The sequence below is a fragment of the Natrix helvetica genome (assembly GCF_964273705.1).
Source record: "Natrix helvetica genome assembly, chromosome: W".
Lineage (NCBI taxonomy): Eukaryota > Metazoa > Chordata > Lepidosauria > Squamata > Natricidae > Natrix > Natrix helvetica.
In genome coordinates, this window is record NC_138555.1 from 86578855 (window position 1) to 86599802 (window position 20948).

General features: G+C 55.1%; 2 protein-coding genes across 2 annotated transcripts; both read left to right on the forward strand.

Annotated features, from left to right (window-relative positions):
- The first annotated feature begins 4170 nt into the window (after positions 1-4170).
- On the forward strand, positions 4171-9732 carry LOC309400548 (E3 ubiquitin-protein ligase TRIM56-like). Its single transcript, XM_081969119.1, has 3 exons — positions 4171-4236; positions 4630-4801; positions 5357-9732. Exon 3 carries the CDS (start codon positions 5400-5402, stop codon positions 7476-7478), a length of 2079 nt encoding a protein of 692 aa, XP_081825245.1. The 5' UTR covers positions 4171-4236; positions 4630-4801; positions 5357-5399; the 3' UTR covers positions 7479-9732.
- Positions 9733-16726: 6994 nt separating this feature from the next.
- LOC309400344 (plasminogen activator inhibitor 1-like) lies at positions 16727-20900 on the forward strand. The gene is made up of 9 exons (XM_081968775.1): positions 16727-16816; positions 17018-17283; positions 17628-17861; positions 18040-18234; positions 18325-18523; positions 18605-18705; positions 19194-19280; positions 19564-19647; positions 20423-20900. Exons 2-9 carry the CDS (start codon positions 17019-17021, stop codon positions 20458-20460), a joined length of 1203 nt encoding a protein of 400 aa, XP_081824901.1. The 5' UTR covers positions 16727-16816; position 17018; the 3' UTR covers positions 20461-20900.
- Positions 20901-20948: the final 48 nt, after the last annotated feature.

Here is a 20948-nt window from a genome sequence, read left to right on the forward strand (position 1 = left end):
CTCCAGGACCAGACGGAATACCGGTGGAGCTATACAAATATAATAAAATAATATTGGAAGAACTAGGAGTGGAAATGTTTAACGAAGTTTTAGGAAAAGCCAAGCTGCCTGAATCATGGATGGAAGCAATAATAGCGCTAATCCCGAAAGAAGAAACCAATCTATAAGAAATCCAAAACTACAGACCAATTTCATTACTAAATTCCGATTATAAAATATTTGCAGCAATTATGGCAGGAAGAATTAAACAGGTTTTAAATGAACGAATACACCCGGACCAAAATGGATTTTTAGCTCACAGACACATTAAAAATAATACGAGAGTCATCCTAATAGAATATTATGAGGCGCATCCAGAAAAATAAATGGTACTGGTCTTCCTTGATGCACAAAAAGCATTCGACAACGTAATTTGGAAATTTATAATAACACTATTAGACAGGATGAAATTTGGAGGAAAAATTGCAAAAATGATAGAAAAACTTTATAACAGTCAGACAGCCAAAGTTCTGATGAACGGAGAACTAACAGAGAAGTTCGAAATAAAAAAGGAAGTCAGACAGGAATGCCCCCTCTCTCCTTTGCTGTTTATATTAACCCTGGAAATTTTATTAAATGAAATTAGGAAGGACCAGGGAATAAAAGGTTTGAGACTCAAAAACGAAGAATATAAGGCCCAAGCCTATGCCGATGACTTAGTATTTGTTCTAGAGGATTCATTAGAATCCAGTCTGAAATTAATTATAAAATTAGAAGAATATGGCAAAGTGGCAGAATTAAACATCAATAAAGGCAAAACAAAAATGATAACCAAGAAATGACAAAAAAGCAAGAGGAACTGGAATTAGCAACTAGAATGCAAATAACTAAGAAAGTGAAATACTTGGGAAACTGGGTGTCGGCAAAATGTTCCACAATTAAGGACGATAATTATAATAAACTAGTGATACAAATAAAGATTTAGAAAGCTGGAAAAATATTCATATAGCCACAGTCAAAATGAATATTTTACCAATAATCTTATTCTGGTTGCAAGCTGCACCTATTAACCCGGGTAAAACTTTCTTTCAAGAATTAAACAAAATAACCGCTAGGTTCATTTGGCAAGAACGAAAAGCGAGGATTAAACTAAAGTCAATGCAAGATAGCAAGGAGAGGAGAGGTTTAGCATTACCAAATTGGGACTTATACACATTAGCAGTAACAATAAAACATGGGTGAAAGATTGGATAGAGCTAAAAAATAAAAGAATTTTGACCTTAGAAGGCCATGATTTGCAAGCAGGTTGGCATACATTCCTATGGGATGATAAAAATAAAACGCACAAATACTTTCAAAAACATTTAATTAGAAGAGCGTTTTTGCAAAACTGGCTCAAAATCAAAAAAATCCACTATGTGAAAATCTCCGACAGAAAGGACAATCCATCCAAATTTTATAGATATGAATAAAATGCTAAGATACAGAGACATAATTGACTGACAGGGAAATTTTAAAACAATTGAAGAATTGGCAGAACAAAACATGAAAGTTGACTGGCTAACCTACTTGCAAATCAAAACTAAACACAATAATGATTCTAAAATATATGACATCGAAACAGAACCACACGAATTGCATAAAATAATTCACAACTCAGATAGACAGATGACAGGGAGAATATATTAATTTCTCCTGAAGCATAAAATAGAAGAGGAAATCGTGAAAGAACAAATGATAAAGTGGGCACAGAACTTTGGCTATAATATTGAATTGGATAAATGGAGAAAAAATTGGGGAACAAACTTAAAAATGGCACTATCAGTTGCATACAAGGAAAATCAGTACAAAATATTTTACAGATGGCACCTGGCACCAACAAGGTTAGCTAAAATCTCAACAAATACCTCCCCAAAATGCTTGAAATGTGAATCAATACATGGATCATACTACCACTTACGGTGGACCTTTGAGGAGGCTAAATTTTTTTGGAAAAGGATCAAAAAGTGACTAGAGGTAATAACAGGTGTTAAAATAGAATGGAAACCTGGAGTTTTTTTATTAGAAATAATGACTGCGAAATATTAAAAATATATTCAGTATTTAATATTACATATAATTACGGCAGCGAGGATTGCCTTTGCCCAGAAATGGAAAAACAAATTAATTCCAAGCGAAGATGAAATAATAAGAAAGGTTATGGACTGTGCTGAAATGGACAAATTAACAAAAGAAATCCAGGGAAAAGAAGAAACAGAATACCACCAGATATGGGATAAATGGTATAGATGGATGGAGGAAAGAAACAAGGATCAATGAAAGAAGACAACAAAGCCCAAAAATAGTAGCTAAGGAGAATTAACACACATATATATATAGAGAGAGAGAAACACCCCCACAGCATGAACAAACGTGATGATACCTCCCGTCTACCAAACATCTGGAAACCAGCCCTAGCCAACAAACGAACACCACCCACCACCCAAGCCGTTAAAATACAAAACAACAATGCACACACAACCTGCACCAATCAGCACCAATCTACCAATCATGATACAACCACACAACCAATCATTCCACTTACTGAAACAAAGCCAGCACCCCATCCCCTCCCACCAAGGCTTACAGAAAGAGGGCAGCTCCGATCACATTTTAAGCCCACAGCTTGAAGATGGCAGGTGTGATCCTGCCGAAACGTTGCAAAGACATTCTCAACCTTACACGGGAAAAGACCCGAATACAACAAAACCAGCATACCTACACCCGTGAAAATCTACGAAAACAAATATATATATATATATATATATATATATATGTATGTATGTATGTATGTATGTATGTATGTATGTATGTATGTATGTATGTATGTATGTATGTATGTATCCAAGTGGTTTAAATTTACTAGAGGTAATCAGCCAATACAGCAGGCAGAGGAGTAAGATAAGAAGGTTAAGAATGGTGAAATACAAATGAAATATAATAGAAGGGGAAACAATATAAGGTGAGCGATATCGATTGGCAATTGCTATTAGAAAGAACAGGAAGCTCCTGTTCGTATTGTATTGTGTAAAAGTGGTGTACCTCTAAGTTTTGTGTGTGTGTATTTTACATGTTTGTAAATATTTTTTTTTAAAAAAAAGCTCTTTTGAGACACACAATGAGCAGCTGCAGGAACTGGGCATGTCTAGTCTAAGGAAGGGAAAGATTAGCTATGATATGTTAGCAGTCTTCCAATAGTGAAGGGGCTGCCAACAGAGAAGAGGGGGTCAAGCAAGCTATTCTCCAAAGCCCCTGAAGGCAGGACGAGAAGCAACAGGTAGAAACCTACCACAGAAAAGAACAACCTAGAAATAACGAGACATTTCCTGACCAGTTAAAACAATTAAGCGGTTGAGTTGTTTGCCTCCAAAAGTTGTGGGTGCTCAAGCACAGAAAGGCTTCAAGAAAAGACTGGACAGCTATTTGTCCGGAATGGCAGAGGGTCACCTGCTCGAGCAGGGGGCTGGACTAGAAGACCTCCGAGGTCCCTTCCATCTCTGCTGTTCTGGTAAACCATCTGTGTAAGGTGACCTGGGAAATGGTCTGCTGCTTTCTTCCCTTTCTCTATCAACAGACCTGACAGCCGAGATTTACTTCCTGATCGATTGATTTACTGTAACGGTTCCAGCAATCAGCCTCAATCCAGCCGCTTCAAATCGACATTCACCGCAGATCCTGTTCTTCTCCACATTGTTTCCAGGGTGAAATGTGAAAAGTGGATCATCCTGTGTAGAATGTCAATTCTCTATCCGTTCTGACAAATCTGAGGGTGGTCAGCAGTTTAGAAAAAGGAAATATCAGCTCAGCTTCCTAACCCTCTCCGCCCATCCTGCCCTCCATGGACGCCCGGCCTCCCAGTTCTCCCACCCCCCCCCCCCACTCCCAAGCGCTGCTGGTCTCAGGGCCAGGGAGCCCTGCGCCCTCTCTCCCCCCCTCCCACGCGACCACTGCCCTCAGAAGGGACGACTGAGGCAAAAGTCCCCCCCCCGTCCCCCCTGCCAGGAAGCGAGGACTCGGGTTCCCCTTGTGCCGCCCCGCCCCCGCATACAGATTAACCCCTGGGTGGCTGCAGAGGAGGAGGCGGCAACCTCGCCCGGGGAGCCTGGGGGCCCTTTTCTGACTCGCCCCTTTTATTCCAGGGCAACCGTGGCTCCCCAGCAGCACTCGAGCCCCTCCACAAGCCAAGGGGGAAAGCGGGGTTAGGGAGAGGGGGGCTTGGTGAGGACCCCCCCCTCCCCCGAGCATGAGCCCAGCCCTTCTAGGCCAGGGGGGCCCCGCCTGCATCTCCGCCCCCACCCGATGGCCAGGCTCTGGCAGGGCAAAGAGCCCGGGTCAGTGTAAAAGCCGGAGTGGATGGGACGGAAGGAGCCCTCGGGGAGGGTCTGCCAGGCTTTCCAGAGTGGCTGGGCTTTTCTTATTGCCCCAAAGTGCCTCCCCCCTCCTCAGGGCAAGCAGGCTCCCCGCCCCCCAGGCGTCCCAGGGCTCCCTCGCAGGGGACCCTTCTCTGCAAGACACCTCCCCCCCCCCCCTGAGCAGCCCCCGAGGCCCTCCTCCTGGCTGGGCTGTCAGGAAAGGCCACGGGAGGCAAGGCGGCTGCGGGGGGGGGGGGAGGGGAGGAGCGGCCCCACCCCAAGCCATGGGCTCCGTTCCCTTCCGCCTTTTCCATGCGTCTCCGAGCCTCGGGGGGAGCTTCTCTTGCTTTCGTTTCTGCTTCCACCCAGCGCACGGCCACGAAGTCCACGCGGGTGACAGGCAGCGGCAGCTCCCCAGGTTTCTCCACCAGGTGAGGAGAGGAGGAGCCCCCCCAGCCCAAGGTGTAGCCCAGGTGGGACCTGGCAGCCCTGGACGGCTCTTAGTCTTCCACCGCAGGGGAGGCGGCAACTTTGGAGACTCGGAGGCCCGCCTCTCTGCCCTCTGCCCACGGGACACCCTTGGTTTAAACTTTAGGGCCTCCTGCTGGAGCAGGGGGCTGGATCCATAGACCCCCACCGTCCCTTCCCACTCTGTTGTTCCGTGGGGCGGGGGGGGGGGAGATAAAGCGTTGGGGGCAGGTGCTGGGAGTTCCTGAAGGGGAAGGGGCTTTCCTGAGTCTGCCAGAAGGCTTTCCACTTGCAAGAAGAGCTGGTTCCCTGGGAGGGCAAGGGAGTTCCCTGACCCCTGGCTTTCCTTGGTGGTCTCAGCTCCTGACCTTCAGCTCCCTCTCCCTGGGGCTGAAAGCAGGCTGGCCCTTCTGCTTTATGGCCCCACCAGGTTCCCACAGCCACTGCCAGAGCAGGCCAGGGGTGGGGATGAGGGGGTCTGCTTGATTTGGTCCCACCACTCCCTCCTTCCCTTCCAGGTGCAGCCCAGGGTGGCCTTGGCCTTCATCCCTGCTTCTCTGAATGGAAGGGGGGCAGATGGCTGCCAACGCATCCTCTCTCTGGGAGACCCTCTCCAGCAGCTTCCTGACTTGCACCATTTGCCTGAGGCACTATTGCCAGCCCAAAATCTTACCCTGCCTCCACAGCTACTGCCAGGACTGTCTGAAGAAGCTGCTGGGTGGGTCAAAGCGGGAGCTGCGGTGCCCTGAATGCCGCGAGCCGGTACCTCTCCCAGCCGGCATTGAAGGTTTGAAGACCAACTTCTTCATCAATGGCCTCCTGGACTTGGTGCCTCCAGCCGAGAAGGCCAGGGCCACCTGCAGCCTGTGCCCACTCATTGGGCAAGATGCCAGCTCTGTTGCCGTGTCTCACTGCATCGATTGTGCCGACCACCTGTGTCAGGCCTGTGCCAGTGGGCACCGTTGCTCCCGGCTTACCCATGACCACCTCGTGGTGGACATGGAGGCTTACCGCTCTGGGAGGTACAACGAAGAGATCCGGAAGCGTCAGGCCGCACGCTGCAAAGAGCACAAGGGCGAAGACCTGCAGTATTTCTGCATTCCCTGCGCTGCTGCCCTCTGCCGGGAGTGCCGCCTGGGCCATCACCTAGAGCACCCGTGCCTATCCCTGTCAGAGGCCGCCAAAGCCCGCCGTCCCGTCATCACAGGCCTCTTGGCTGGGGTGGCAGAGAAGGTGCAGCTCATGGCCAGGGGAAAGGCCAGCCTGGAGAAGGAGATAAAGGAGATGGAGGTGTGGAATATGAACATACATAGCGTGGTGGAGCAGACGTGTGCCAAGGCCGTGGAACAGCTGCTCAGTCACAAGGGACAGGTGCTGGCCCAACTCTCCAGCTACCTGGAGGAGCGGAAGGCGGCCTCTCGGTTGCTGCTTTCTGAGCTGGGCTTCCAGGAGCAGGTGGCCTCCAGCACGGTGGCCTTCGCCCAGAAGGTGTTGAACCTGGGCCAAGAGGAGGAGATCGTCTCCTTGGAGCAGATGATCTCGGAGAGGCTGAGGCAGCTGCAGAGCTTCTCTTGGGAGGCTCTCGCCGTGCAGGTCCCCAAGCTCCGCATCCAGCCAAACCTCCTCTTCGGCTGCAACCTCTTCCACCTGGAGTTCCATGAGAAGCCCACAGCAGCCGCCCCAGAGGGCAACGCCAAAGTGGCTAAGAAGAAAGCAAAGCAGAAGCCGCTCCGGGGAGCAGAAGTGGGGGAGGCCTGCAGGCAGGAAAAGGCCCCCAGTGGGGGAAGCTCTGGGCTGGTTGAATTTGGTGGGCCTCCTTCCCCCAACGAGCCAGAGGTCCCCCGCTTGACCCCCAAGCCCATCTTTTTCTGCAGCTTCTGGGTAAAAGTGCCAACAGACAAGAAGCGGCCACAAATCACGGGCTTGTGCCCGTTCGGCTCCGGCGAAATCCTGGTGGCTGACGAGCAGAACAAGAAGTTGAAGCGCTTCTCTGTGCAGGGCGAGTTCAAGGGCACGATCCCTGTGCCGGGCGACGTGGCCCCATTCAGCGTAGCTGCCGTGGGCAACAAGGTGGTCTTCACCGCTGGATCTCAGCTCTATGTCTTAAATGAAACGGGGGGGATTGTGTGGCAAAAGGCTCTCAAGGGGGGCCAGGCCAGCCACGCAGTGACCACGTGTGATGGGAACTGTGTGGTGGTGTCCGTGGCAGGACATCTGGAGGTCTTCAACATGAAAGGACAGCTCTTGGAGAGGATTGTGCCTGAGGGCTCCCACGACAGGTCCCTGGTATTCCTGGGCAGGTGGAAAGAGGGATTCGTGGCATCTGACTGGTACCGACGTAGCGTGGTGCTGCTCGGCAGGAATGGGGATTTGGTGACCGAATACCAAGAAGAGCAGTTGAGGGAGTCTCAGCCGGGCAGCGTCTGCGCTGATGCCCCCGGGATCATCTACGTGGTACTTCGAGAACTGAACAAGGTTGTGGCTTTTTCGGAGGCCGGGGAGAACCTGGGATCCTTTCTCACAACAGAGAACAGCATCTTCAAGCCACGCGTGGTCACCATTGCCGGGGACGGGCATTTTGTGGCCGCTCTCACCAACGGCACCGTCCACGTCTTTAAGATCAAGTACCAGGGCAAGTGAGCGGGGAGCAGGCCCTGAGGGCAGGGGGCACTGCCCATCTGCAGGGTTTTCGGTGGGAGTAGAAACGCTTTGGCAGTAGTTTGGCTCTGAGGGGTGTATGTGTGTGTGTGTGTGTTTGGAGGGAGGGTCTTCAGGCCCCCATGTAACCCCTCATTGTGTGAAGGGCTGGATCTCCAGAAGGCTGGGCTCTTCCACTGCCCCACTCCTGCCTAGGAATACAGAGGGTGGACAGAAATGGGTGCTGCAAATTCTGCTCCTGGAGAGGGCAGCTGGGCAGAGGGAGGGAGGGAGGAGTGTCTTCAGTGGGCAGGAGATGGTGAGGTCCCTCAGCAACCACAAGAGGGGAGGCTGGCCGGTTGAAAGGACGCTGGGCACTCCTGGCAAAGGCTGTGAAGGTTTGGCACCCACAGAATGTAAACTGGGCTGCCAAAATCTGGGCTGTGTATCTCTAGGTCGGCTGACTGGGATGCCTCCTGCCCCGCCCCCCCCCCCATGTTTCAGGACTTCTCTGCCCCTCCTGAGGTCCAAAGGCATCTTTAACCAGGGAGGGAGAACCTGCCGGGGCAATCTGTGCCACTGAAGCCACTTAGGGTGCATTGGCATTAAGCTGGGGGGGGAGGGGGAGGGTTAATATGCTTGTTGCTTGACTTTAGCCCTCTGGTCCAGGAAAGCTGCCAACGTGGCTCTGTGGGAATGCCCCCAGGGACTTCAGAATGTCTCCCTTGATCATCATATAAAGAAAACTTTAATAAGATATTTTATTCTGGCACTTATCCCTGGCCAGAACAGCAAGAATGTTCAAGGACAAATCAGAAAAATGTTGGAAATGTCATCAGATACAGGATTCATACTACCATATGCGGTGGACATGCGTAGAAGCTAAAAGATATTGGACTAAAATCCACACTTGGTTGGAAAAAATGACTCAGAAACATATAGACTTTAAACCTGAGATTTTTTTATTGGGACTATTACTGGAAATATACAATAGAGACTTGAAATATTTGACTGTAAACGTGTTAACGGCAGCTGGAATTGTATTTGCAAAAAATTAGAAAAATGAAAAAATACTAACGCAGGAGGAAGTTATTCAGAAAATAATGGAAGGTGCTAAAATGAGTAAATTTACATTTGAAATTGGAGAACAAGAAGATGGACAATTTTATAAGATATGGGATTTATTTTACCAGTGGTTAGATAAAAAAACATGGAAATGAAAAACGTTGGAGAATTTTTATTAATATAAGAATAATAGAATGATACAGATAACAATACAAAGGTATATGATCATTGAATAGATTTAGGATGATGTAATGAATTGTTATAATATAAATGAATCCAATACGTAGAATATTTCGTTCAAAATGAAGGAATAATAATTATAGTCAAATAAATGATGTACAATGATACTAATGTATACATACATACTAGATTGATAGTTTGTGATTTTATATACAATTGAAAGTGAGGACTATGGAAATGATGCACAAAAACTGTGCAACCAAGCGACAGGCTGTGTGTGATTGAAGAAGGTTCTATGCGTTATGTGTTGTCTGTCTTTGTCTGTCCAAAATATTCTTTTTTAAAAAGAGAGAGAGAAGAGAGAAGGAAAAGGAACAAGAAATGATATTCTACGATTTTTGGATTTGCAGAAATACCACCCCAGGGAAATATAAATGAAGAGCTGGAAGAGACACCTGCAACAATAGAAAAAGAAAGGAAGAGAGGAGGAGAGGAAATGAGAGGAAAAGGAGGGAAGGAAGAGAGAAGGCGAGGAGAGGAAGATGGAAGGGAGAAGGAGAGAGGGTAGGAAGGGGCAGGGGTAGAGAGAAGTAGGGGAGAGGTAAGGGAAGAAGGAAGGGAAAGGAGGAAAGGAGAAAGTAGAGAAGGGAGGGAGGGAGAGAAAGGAAGAGAGGAAAGGAGATGAGAGAAAAAAAGGAGGGAAGGAAGATACGAGGCGAGGAAGATGGAAGGAGAAGGGGAGAAAGAGGAGGAGAGAGGGTAGGAAGGGGAAGAGGAGGAGGAGGAGGGGAGAGGGAAGGGAAGGAGGAAGGGAAAGGAGGAAAGGAGAAAGTAGAGAATGGAGGGAGGGAGAAAAGAAAGGGAAAAGGTGGTGGTGTCAAAACAGGGGGAAGGGGTGGTAAACAAAGCGACCCAAATGGAACATTATAATTCTATAAATGGAATGACAAATGTATAAGAACCATGACTGTAAAAAAAAAGAATAATAACTTTGTGAATGTATACCTATAATTGTATATAGAGAACAAAAAATAAAAAAAAATACTTTACATATATAAAAAAAGAATGCCTCCCTTGGTCTTCCGCTTTCAAATGGTTGGAGCTGGCAGCAGAGAGAGGCCGGCAGGATTGGCTGTGTGCGCAGCGCCTTCTGGAGCCACCAGAGGGCACACTCCTCTGGGATTCTCTGAAGCTGTGGGTTGAAGGTGGGGCTGGGCTTTGTGGGGCTGGGCCTCTGTTCCCAAGCCATTTTTTCAGGGGACAGGTAGGGGGTTTACAGAAGCAAAGAAGAGCCCCCCCCTCCCCATCGGGAGGACCTCTGCCCCAACTCGCTTTGGTCCCACCAGTTTGGTACACCATGTCATGTCGCTGACACTGCAGGGAAGAATGGGGAGGGGGGTCAAAGGTCATCCCAGCAAGCCAATAAGGGCTTTCCTTCTGAGCCCCCTCTCCCCTCCCCCAGATCAGCCCTGCTCCCCTTCTCCTTTTGTTGAAGGATGCACTAATTCTGCATTTCTAGCAGGGTGGGGGGAGGAAGTATATGGGTTGGATCAGCCACATACATAGGTTGGGGGTGTTAATGTTGTAAGCTGCCCGGAGTCATCCATGTGTGAATTGTGTGGCTGTATGGTACTTTAAATCATTCGTTCGTTCATTCTTTTTTTAAAGGCATTGCTATGCTAGAAGAAATTATCTTCCTAAACAATTTGTAAAACATTGCTCTGGTTGTTTCATTTATTAATTGATGCTCTGAATGATTGGCAGGCCGGTCAGGTGTGGTTGAGAGGGTGACGCTGCCTGCAGCTGGCCTGGAGCACCTGCTGCTAAGAGACAGACAACACAAACAGCGCCTCTATGACTAAGTCCTCCTTCTCCCAGTAGGTGCCTCCCCCCCCCCCCCCCCGTGGCCTTTTCCCCTCTTTGGGACGTTCCCCCAACTGCTCCAGAGGCAGGGACACACCGCAGGCCCCACCTCCCCCACCCTACCCGCAGGGCCAGGAAGAGGCTCTGGTGCAGTGGCTCCCTCTGGGGAAAAGGGGCTGAAGCATCCAAGCAGCCAAATGAGGCAGAGGCTGCCTTGAGCCACAGGGGAAGAGAAGTAGACTGGAAAGATTCCCTCCCTGCCTCCAAGTCCTTTAGCGGCTTCCTGGGGATTCCCAGCTCTGCTCTGCCTTGACGGGTGGATTCCATCTGGAGCAGGTGGTGCTGCAGACACCCAGGTCCTGGGCTCTTCCACCAAGGGCTTGCCCCACAGCCAGAAACCCCCTGCCACTCAAACCAGGGGTGGGTGGGTGGGGATCAGCACAGGCTGAGCGCCCCAAGAGGAGTTTGAGAAATGTCCAAGGGAGGGGATTTGCCAGGGTGCTCAAAGGAGGGGAGGGAAGTCAGGGACCCTTGGAAATCACCAACCAGGGGATGCCCCCTCCCTCCCTCCCTCCCAGGCAGTGGCCCAAAGGCTGTAGCAGGGCATCAGCAGCCACTTCCACTTCTGACTTAGACGCTGATTTGATTTGGGGTCTTTTAGGGGCCTTCCTCCCACCTGCCAGGGCTCTTGCTCCTGCCCGTTCCCTGCCCTGCTGCTTTCAGCCAGAGGACCAGCTGGGGCTTCCTGCCATCCAGGGAATGGGCAGCCCCCCCCCCCCCAGGCCTATTTTCTTCCGAAGTGCTGAGCTGGTGTTGTAACCATTAACTTCCTTTGGAGGCTTTTGATCAGCAAATAATCCTGAAATCAAAAGAGGAACCACCCTGCTTTGTGTGACACACAATGGAATGTGCGCATCAGGCCAGCCGCAAGTTACCCAACCAGTTGCATAACCTTCAATTCCTACGTGTGGTTGCAGCTGGGCAATCTGCCATTCAGACTCTTTGGGAGCCAATGGGGAGCATTGGAGGCAGGGCAGGGTGGGCAGGACCCTCATGCCTCTGGCAGGCCCTAAGCAGTGAAGGCCAACAGCTGCCCATTCCTCAGGCCCCAAATCATACATGGGCACGGGTCAACGGGAGCAGGCAGGAGCTGCAAGCCTGCTGCATGGAAGGCAGAGGCCACGAGCCCCCCAAGGTTCCCCCTGCCAAAGGCAGCTCTTAGACTCTGGTGGCCCCCTGGTGGTCTGCAGGGTGGTCTGTCTCCAGAGGGCCTCCCCCTCCTCCATGGGCCCTCTGAACGCAGGCCTCTCTTCTAGTTGGGCAATAGCAATAGCTCTTATATACCGCTTCACAGTGCTTTGCAGCCCTCTCTAAGCGGTTTACAGAGTCAGCCTCTCGCCCCTTCCCCAACAATCTGGGTCCTCATTTTACCCACCTTGGAAGGACAGAAGGCTCCATCCTGGGTCAACCTTGAGCCAGTTAGGATCGAACTCCCAAATGCTGGTCGCCGGTAATCAGCAGGATTAGCCTGCAATGCTGCGCTCCAACCCCCGTGCCACCAGGGCTCCCCATTCATCGGCCCTTGTCTGAAGGGGGGAGTTGGAGGTATTTGGAGGAGGGTTTTATTAATGCACTTGGGGGCTTTTTTTGCACCCCACCCAGAATCCATTAGGGTTGTACTTCATACAGTAAGCCAACTCTGCCAAATGCCCACATCCTGCCAGGTTGGAGGCCCTGCTCCACTTTTACCCAGGAAACGGACAGCCCAGAAGGGAGAGGGCCATCCTGTGCCCATCCAGCTAGTCTCCATGTTGCGAGACTGGCTGGAGGGGCAACTCAGAAGCAGGGATGACCCCCGAGCAGAAGCTTGACCTTCAACCCCCCCCCCAGGGCCCCACAAGGGCCCTCCTGCACGCTCTGGTGGTGTCCCTGAAGCTGCACCCAGCAGGGCCCTCTGATGGGCAGGAGGGGAGGCCGGTCTGTGGGGCTGCTGTTTCCGTGTTGCCTTTCTGGGCCGCAGCCTCTTCCTCTGCAGGGATGACTCAGTACTCCCCTCCCCTCCCCCAGGGGGCCAGTCACGTTGAGCTCCTGGTGCTGGGAGTCGGCTGCCTGAAACGGCTGGGAGGGAGGGGCTGTCTGACTCCACGGGGGCTGACTTGGAGGTGCTGGGGGCCCACACGTCTGGGCCCAGCCCTACAGTTGCAAAGGGGGGGGGAGAACAGTGAAATGACCCCTCCCACTGAGATGGCTGGGCCGAAGATGCGGAGGTCAGAGGTCAGGTGGGTAGAGGCAGGCAAAGCAGGGGGGGCTTGTGTGATGGGCCGCGAGTGACAGAGGGCCCCTCGAAGGACAGATGGAGGAGGAGGAGGCACCAGAGCCTGGCATTTGTGGGTGATACAGGCGGTGCCTGCTGCCCCCCCCCCTCTGCCCTGGGTGCTGTCTGCTGGCTGGGACACCCTGGCAAATGTGCAATGGCAGGGAGCCCAGAAGGTGGGCTGAGGACTGCCCTTCTGGACCCCTTTCCTCTCAAAAGGTCCCAGAGACAGCAAGCAAGAGGCAGCCGAAGAGCCTTCAGGAGGGACAACCCCTTCCCCCCCCTTCCCGGAGCTCCCTTTGGCCTGGCCCAAGAGCTCCAGGAAGCGCCTGGGGGCAGAGGAAACACCTGGCCCCCGGGGCCTCTGCGGGAGAAGCAAACAGGAAGAGCGACAGAGGACTTGGGCAGAGGAGAAGGCCGGGCACGGGGCACCCGGAGGTCAAAGGGAATTCCGAGACGCGCGTGAGTCATGGTGCTCCCGCCCCCCCTCCCCCCCAAGACAGGATCGGCTGGGGGCGCCTGCTGGAAACTCCACTCAAGCCCAGTCATCACAACAGCCTTTTCCTGGACTGGCTCAGCTCACAGAGGCCTCTCTTACTTTATTTATCAGACTAATTTATATGCTCAGTTACTCTGGGAGTGTGTAATATTAAAGATCCAGCTAAAAATTCACAATTTAGCCCCCACTCTAACCTGTGGCATCAACAGAATCAAACAGCCACCTTGATTGTCCCCGAATGGGGGTCCCCACTGACACCCCCACACATTTTAAGACCTGGTTGAAAAGCCATAGGAATGCGGGGGGGGGGCAATCTTACCTCTGGTAAGATACCTTCCAAGGGGGGGTGGGCAGTGCACAGAAGGCACTTTTCCCGGGTTTCACCAGACCTCCCTCCCCTCTCCCTTACTGTGACATTCCCTGCCATCCTGCCTGAGGTGATGCTTGGGGAGGGGGGGGGTGTCCATCAAACATCCTGGCCCCAAGGTATCTGGGAGCGCCTTGAGTTGGAGTTGCGCTGGGAAGCACCCAGGGAAGCTCCTGCAAAAGACACCCCTCCAAATTTGGATCTGCACAAAATCACGTTTAAGCCCCCTTCCGAAAGATGGCGCCCCCGGATCTCCCCAAACGCTTATCCCTAGCAAGGGGAGAGGAGGGGATGGTGCAGCTCTTCCAAGGGCTGCCTGAGATTTCCCCCTGGAGGCAGATGGCTGGACCAGGGGCTCCTTCTCGGCTGACAGCAGCCCCAGAGGGCATGTGGGGTGGGGGGGGCAGCGCAGGGAGAGAGGCCGCTGTGGGTGGACACCCTTGCCAGCATGGGAGGGGGCAGGCGCCCAGTCCCTCTCCAACTGTCGCTCTCCCATCGCTGAAGGGCAGGTCACTTCCTGGCCAGGCTGCCCCAGGAACCAGAGGGATCCTGCTTCCGAGTGCCAGAGCAGCGGCCCAAGGGAGGCGGGCCCTGGAATTTCTGGCGCTTGAGCCCAGCCACTGGGCCAGGGCTCGACCCGGAGCGCCCTCTGAGCCTGACTTGGCTTGTCAGCCCCAGGCCTGACTGCATTTGCCCGGTAGCTCTGAAGGAGCAGCTGCCGCAATGTGACCCAGAAGGGCTCACCTGGGGGAGAGCTAGGTGGCAATGGCTGCTGGAGGCTGGTCCCGGTGCTTGCTGGGTACCCCCGACCAGGACCCTCCCGCCCTGCGAGTGGCTCACCGAAGGATCTGGAGCCTGATCCACACAGGCTGCCCTCCCTTGCACCCCTCTTTCCCACGCCCCATGTGGCTCAGCCCAAGGCCCCTTTTCCTTTCTGCATGGTTTATGGTACTTTTACAAGCAGGTTTTCATTGTGCGAATGGGGCCAATTCGGGCTCCTCAGCTTGGCTCTTGATGACAGGTCCGGTTGTGGATTTAGATAAAGTTAAAAGTACCTGGCAGCGGCGTGGAAAACATAAACCTAAGCCCCTTCCTCCCTCGCAGGAACACTTTCCCTCCATTACGAAGTCTCCGAGGCTAATTGTACAGGGAGTGCGCGCGCACACCTGTTTTTTACAGTGTGGAGCCGCGGCAACGCTCTGCGCGGCCATTCCGGAGCCCATCCGTGGGGATTTCAAGGAACGCGAAGTGGAGTCCAAAGTTTAGAGCTGCACTGGTCTCAGCGACACCTGTGAAATGGTCGTTTGACCCCAAAAGGGGTCGCGACCCACAGGTTGAGAACCGCTGCCCTAAACTATGAGGAGTGACCATGGAGAATCGGGGGTCAGCAGAAAGGGAGGGGAGGTGTGAGGGGGGTCAGTCTTCATGGGGTCATAAGGCTAAGGAGCTCAGAAGGCCAGGCCAAGGTCAGAGCAAGGGCTCTCCCAGTGCTGGTGCCTCAAGCTGCCATGTTTCCTCCTGTTTCAGGGCCCTACTCTGCTTGGATGGTGACCTCCCAGTCCCCATTGCCTCCTGGGCCTGGGAACCTGGTGGGCTTATTGACTGGTGACTACTTAGCTTGGAATGTCCTCCAGCTGGCCACTCCCGCACGCTCAAAAGAGCAGCAGCGTGCTGACTGTCCAGCAGGGGCTCTTGGTGGAAATAGTGCCTCCAGGCTGTCCTTCCCCTCCCGCCCACCATCGCCGCAGGGCACCCAGCTGCTGCTGTACATAGGACTGACGTGTGGGAGAACAGCCCATGGTGCCAGCAACGCAGAGGGCACGTGGAGTGCCTAGTGCCCTGTTCCTGACCCTTCCTTGCCTGGGCCAGCGGGGCTTCCCCACTTCCTGGCCCGTGCTGCCCTCCCACCCCCATGTTTGGGAGATTCCAGGCGTTCAGGAATGATGACGATGTGGCCAAGAGGAGACTGGGTTCATCCTGGCCCAGCAGGGGGAATCCGCCACCGCAGCATCGGCCACTTCAGGCTGCATCATCATCCCAAGGCGGCTGATGAGCAGCAGGGGCTGAAATGCGCTGAATCAAGATTGCAAAACACGCGGGGGGTGGTAGTGGCGGGGGGAGAGCAGCAATCCTTCCCTGAACCTTTACAGCCTGAGTCCAGTGCCCAAGAGGAAACCTCCAGGCTGGGGAGGGGTGGTCTTTCTGCCCCTTGCAACCCAGGGACTGCAACCCTCAGAATGGCCCCTTTGACACGCACCTGGAACAAGAGTCAACTTCGGGCCCAGCTCCAGGAAAGGCTCCTTTCATAGATTCCTCCGGTTGGGAGGGGCCCTGGAGGTCACCTAGCCCACCCTTGCCTAGAGCAGGAATCTCCCAGACAAAGGGGATTGTGTGGCTTCCCTTTCTGGACAGCTGTCTTGCCCACTGACGCTCCCCACTCCAAGAGCCCCAAGGCCGTTTCCCTTCTCTAGCTCTTGTCTTCCAGGATTTCATCCAAACCCCGCCTGCCAATCTCAGCCCCTCCCGTGCCCCTTGCCTTGGGGCAACTGGAAACGGGCACTGAAGCTGCATTCCGGTGGGCGCAGGCCGGAGAGGACCGAGTCAGCTTTAGCGCCCGGGCGGAGTCAGCCCAGGATCGCCTCGGCCGTTCCGGCAGCTGCAGCGCCAGGCTGGCTCAGACCGGATGCCCCGATCCCTCCCGGGCCGTCCCAGCCTGTCCCGCGGCGTCTGCAGAGGCTCCATTCCAGCCATCTCCGTCGCGCATCCTACCCTCGGGAGAAGGCTGCGGGGTGTTGGGTCCCGCCGGAGACCCCCTCCCGGGAGGAAGGTCCCGGGGGCCATGGAGGGAGGCCGGCCTGCTCGGGGAGGCGGGCTCGCTCTCCGCCCGGGCCGCGTGCCAGTCTGGCTGCTGGGGCGGCGGGGGCGGGAGGAGGGGCGGTGCCCGCCGCTGACTTCATCCCGGCTTCCTGGCCGGCGGGCGCAGCGCCTATAAAGCCAAGCGCGGGGCGGCGGGAGCGCACCGGCACCGAGTCCAGGAGCCGCCAGGGAGCCGAGTAAGCAACGGGGACGCCTCCCTCATTAGCCCAACTGACGGCCGCTTCTTCCCGGCCGGCCTGGCGGAGGAGGTGCCGTCGCTCCTGCTCAGAGGACGGGGCTGGGGGATCCCGGCGGGCCGGTTCTGAGCTGGGATAAGAGGCAGGCGGCACACCCCCCCCCCCCCCACGCGCCGGTTGACCGCCTTCCTCTCCCGGCAGGATGGAGCTGTGGTCCCTGCTCTCCGTGGTCTGCCTGGCCCTCTCGCATGCCGCGCTTCCCCCTCCTGGTCGCCAAGGGGCCCGCGTGGCACAGCTCTCCACGGACTTCGGGATGCGGGTGTTCCGGGAAGCGTCCAAGTCCTCCCAGGAGCAGAACCTAGCCTTCTCCCCCCACGGCGCGGCCTCGGTGGTGGCCATGCTGCAGGCGGCGTCGGAGGGGAAGACCCGGGCCCAGATCAAGGCCGCCATGGGCTTTGGCCTGAGAGGTGAGTGGCTGCAGCGGGGAGGGGCTGGCACTTGCTTTCTGGTCCGAAGGGGATCCGGGGGAGGGGCAGCCTACTTGGGCGCCTGACCTCTCAACCTGCACCTGGGAGCAGGTGGGCCAGGAGAGCTCCTGGGGCTGCCTGAAATGCCTAGGGAGGCTCTGGGGCTCTTTGAATGAAAGCGGGCTGGGGTCCAGGGCAGCATCTGGGGGGGGGGAAGGCCCACCTCGCCCTCCTACAGGCCAACTCTGCTCCCCACAGAGCAGCTGCCCATCCCTGGTAGGTCAGGAGAGGGCCTGGCTGTTGGCTCCAGCAGAACTGAGTGCACTCTCTTCCCCCACCCCCAGAATGGGGCGTCCCACGAGCCCTGGGGCTGCTGCAGAAGACCCTGGGCGACCCCTGGAGCAAGGACGTGGTGCAGATGGCAGACGCCCTGTTTGTGCAGCGTGACCTGCCCCTGGCACCCACCTTCATGCTGCGCTTCCGACGACTTTTCCACCAGATGGTCAAGCAGGTGGACTTCTCGGAGAGCGCCCGGGCACGCGAAGTGATCAATGCCTGGGTGGAGCAGCACACCAATGGTGAGCAGCGGCAGGGAGGGCTCCCTCGGGAGACCAGGCAGACTCTACCCTGGGTCCCCCGGCTGGAAAAGCCAGGTGGGGCGCTGGATTCTGGCCAGGGCTGAAGTCAAAGGGCCTCTAAGCCTGGAAGGAGAGCTTGCCCAGCCGCCCCCTCCCTTGACCGCCTCTGCTTTCTCAGGGATGATCCGGGGCTTCCTGCAGGAGGGCTCCCTGGGTGCCCTGACACGCCTGGTGCTGGTGAACGCCATCCACTTCAAAGGCCTCTGGCGGCTTCCCTTTCCGGAGGCTGCCACTCGCCAGCGTGTCTTCCACAAGCTGGATGGCAGCACCGTCGTGGTCCCCATGATGGAACAGATGGCCGAATTCAACTACGGTGAGGAGCGATGGGGGCAGTTTTGGCTCTTGGGCCTGAGCCAGCTGGAGGGAGCTTCTTTAAGAGCACCTTACCCCCCTTCTCTCCCAGGCGAATTCTCCACCCCAGAGCAGGGGGACTACGATGTCATCGAACTGCCCTACCAGGGGGAGATGCTGAGCATGCTCATTGCTAGCCCCTTCCAGCGGGACGCCCCCCTCTCGGCCCTGGTGGCTGCGGTCGACCCCCGCCTCATCGCAGAGTGGAAAAGCAACATGTCCGCCGTGACCCGGCTCCTCATCTTACCCAAGTAGGGGACGCTCGGGACAAGCTCAGGCCACCAACCCCGCAGAAGCCCTTCAGCCCCTCACTGACCTTTCCTTCTCTGTAGGTTTTCTCTGGAGAGCGAAGTTGACCTCCGTGCGCCACTGGAGGCCCTGAACGTGACGGACATGTTTGATTGTGAGAAGGCCAACTTCAGCCGTCTCTCAGGTTGGGGTCTCTCCTCTATGCCGCTTTTGGCTTGTCATCCCCCAGGGTGGGCACCGGCTGCGCGCCGGCTGGCTCCAGGGAGCCTGGCGGGGCTAAGGCCCAAACCCAGGAAGAGGAGTATCAGGTCTCTGGGTGCGCATAGAGTGCTTTCCCTGGAGCCCATCAGCCCTGGCGTGAGAGAGGCCTGACAGCCCTGGCTGAAGCAGGCAGGCAGTCTGTATCCAGCTGTGGCTTAGCTGCCCACCACCACCACTGGGCCTGCATAAGAGAGAGGTGCTGCCCATGTAAAGAACCTGGGAGCAGGGATGAAATCCAGCAGGTTCCTGCCCGGTTCTGCAGAAGTTGGGTGGGAATGGGGATTTTGCAGTATCCTTCCCCTGCCACGCCCGCCAAGCCAAGCCACGCCCACAGAACCGATAGTTAAAATTTTTGAATTTCACCACTGCTTGGGAGCCAACCGTGCTCACTGACCCGCCCTCTCTTTGCAGTGCAGGATGGCCTCTTTGTGTCTCGGGCGCTGCAGAAAGTGAAGATTGAGGTGAATGAGAGTGGCACCGAGGCCTCTTCTGCCACAGGTGGGTGCCCTGGGGCACTGCAGGGGCCTTTCTCTGCCCGGTTCTGTTGACGGAGGAGAAACTACACACTCACTCACTCACAAACTCTTTGAGGCTTCCTAACATGCACCCGGGGTGGGGGGTGGGGGTGGGGAGATTGCTCTGAAGTGGAGCCTCAGGAGGAGGTGAGGGGCCAGGCACTCTGCCCGGAGGGGCGGGGGGAGGAGGGTGCTGCTCCCGCTCCCTGAACCTGCCAGTCAAAGGGGAAGCTGCTGAATGAGGCCCCCTCCTCCCTCCCTTCCAGTGGCCATCGTCTATTCCCGCATGGCGCCCTTGGAGATAGTGCTGGACCGGCCGTTCCTTTTTGTTGTGCGGCACAACCCAACCGGTAAGGCCCCCTCCCGAGGACCCTTCCTCCCGCCTGAGACTTCAGGGGCTCTTCCAAAGGGGCTGCACGAGCCCAAGGAATAATCGACCCGCTCCCTCCCCCCACATCACATGAAGGAGGGCTTCCCTTCAACCAGGACCCCACCCTCCCAGCGCCAGAGGGGGCTCTGCTGCCCATGTGCCAGCCAGAGTTTCCAGCACTCCTTGTTTCAGTCCAGCAGCCGCAGGAGTTTTCCAAAGTTAGCCAGAGGGTAAACTGGGTGGCACCGCTTGTTATGCGAACTGGTTCTTGTGCTAAGCCTTCACAGGATAGATTTGCTTGGCACTCCTGTGATGCCAACGCAGCCGTGGCTCGGGTGACCCAGGTTTAGGGTGGAGCCGCTTTGCAACCCAGCCAATCTGAGCCGCAGGGAAGGCCTTCAGGGTGGGGACCCTGTTTGGGTCTCTCCTGCCCATTCTGGTGAGGGCGGCAGCTCAGAGATGGACCCTGGGACTAGAGTGTCCCCCCCCGCACCCCCCTACTGTGCCTCTTTCGCCTGGATAGCTAGCCGGAGATCCAAGTGGGCAGCCAGAGTGCTACCTCCCTCCAGCCATGGTCCTGCCTCAGCTGGAGGCTGCCGGTGTGCAGGGAGCATGTTCTGGTACCTGGGGCTGTTTTAGGCCAGCCCGGGAGGCTCCTGGGCCCATTCTGTACCCGCCCCCCAGTGAAGGAAGAGCCCCCGATTTGCCTTCCCACCCGCTGCTGGCCTCCCGTAGCTTCTCTGTTCCTCCCATAGGCACCATCCTCTTCATGGGGCAGGTGATGGAGCCCTGAGCGTCCTCCCGGCCGCTGGGCCTCCCTCTGAAGTGAAGAGGACCTCCATGCCAGCCGGATGATCTACCACCAGTACCCTCGTGGAAGTCGCTTCTGCTGGGCCTTCTCCCTGGCATGCCCCACCACTTCTGGCATCTAGGACACTTGCGCGAGAACCAGGCGCTGGCCAACGATGGTCTAGGCAGGAGGGGGCCTGCAGGCTCAGGGGAGCTCTGCCAGCCGCCCTGAAGGAATGCCTGGAGAGAGAAGGGGCCACCGTGGATGCCAGCCTCGCCAGGGCACAGCCCCTTCGCCCTGCACCAGGGAGCCGCTCCCTCTTCCCCTTCTGGAACTCTGGGGCTCGGTCTGGACTAGACGCACTTTGGGACTAAAGAGAAACTTAATATATGCAGATATTTTGTCTTATTTTTGTACATTAAAAAAATGCACTGCCACCCCCACTGACTCGCGTGCTTTGCAGGCCACGCGCCCTTTGGAGCGAGGGGGCG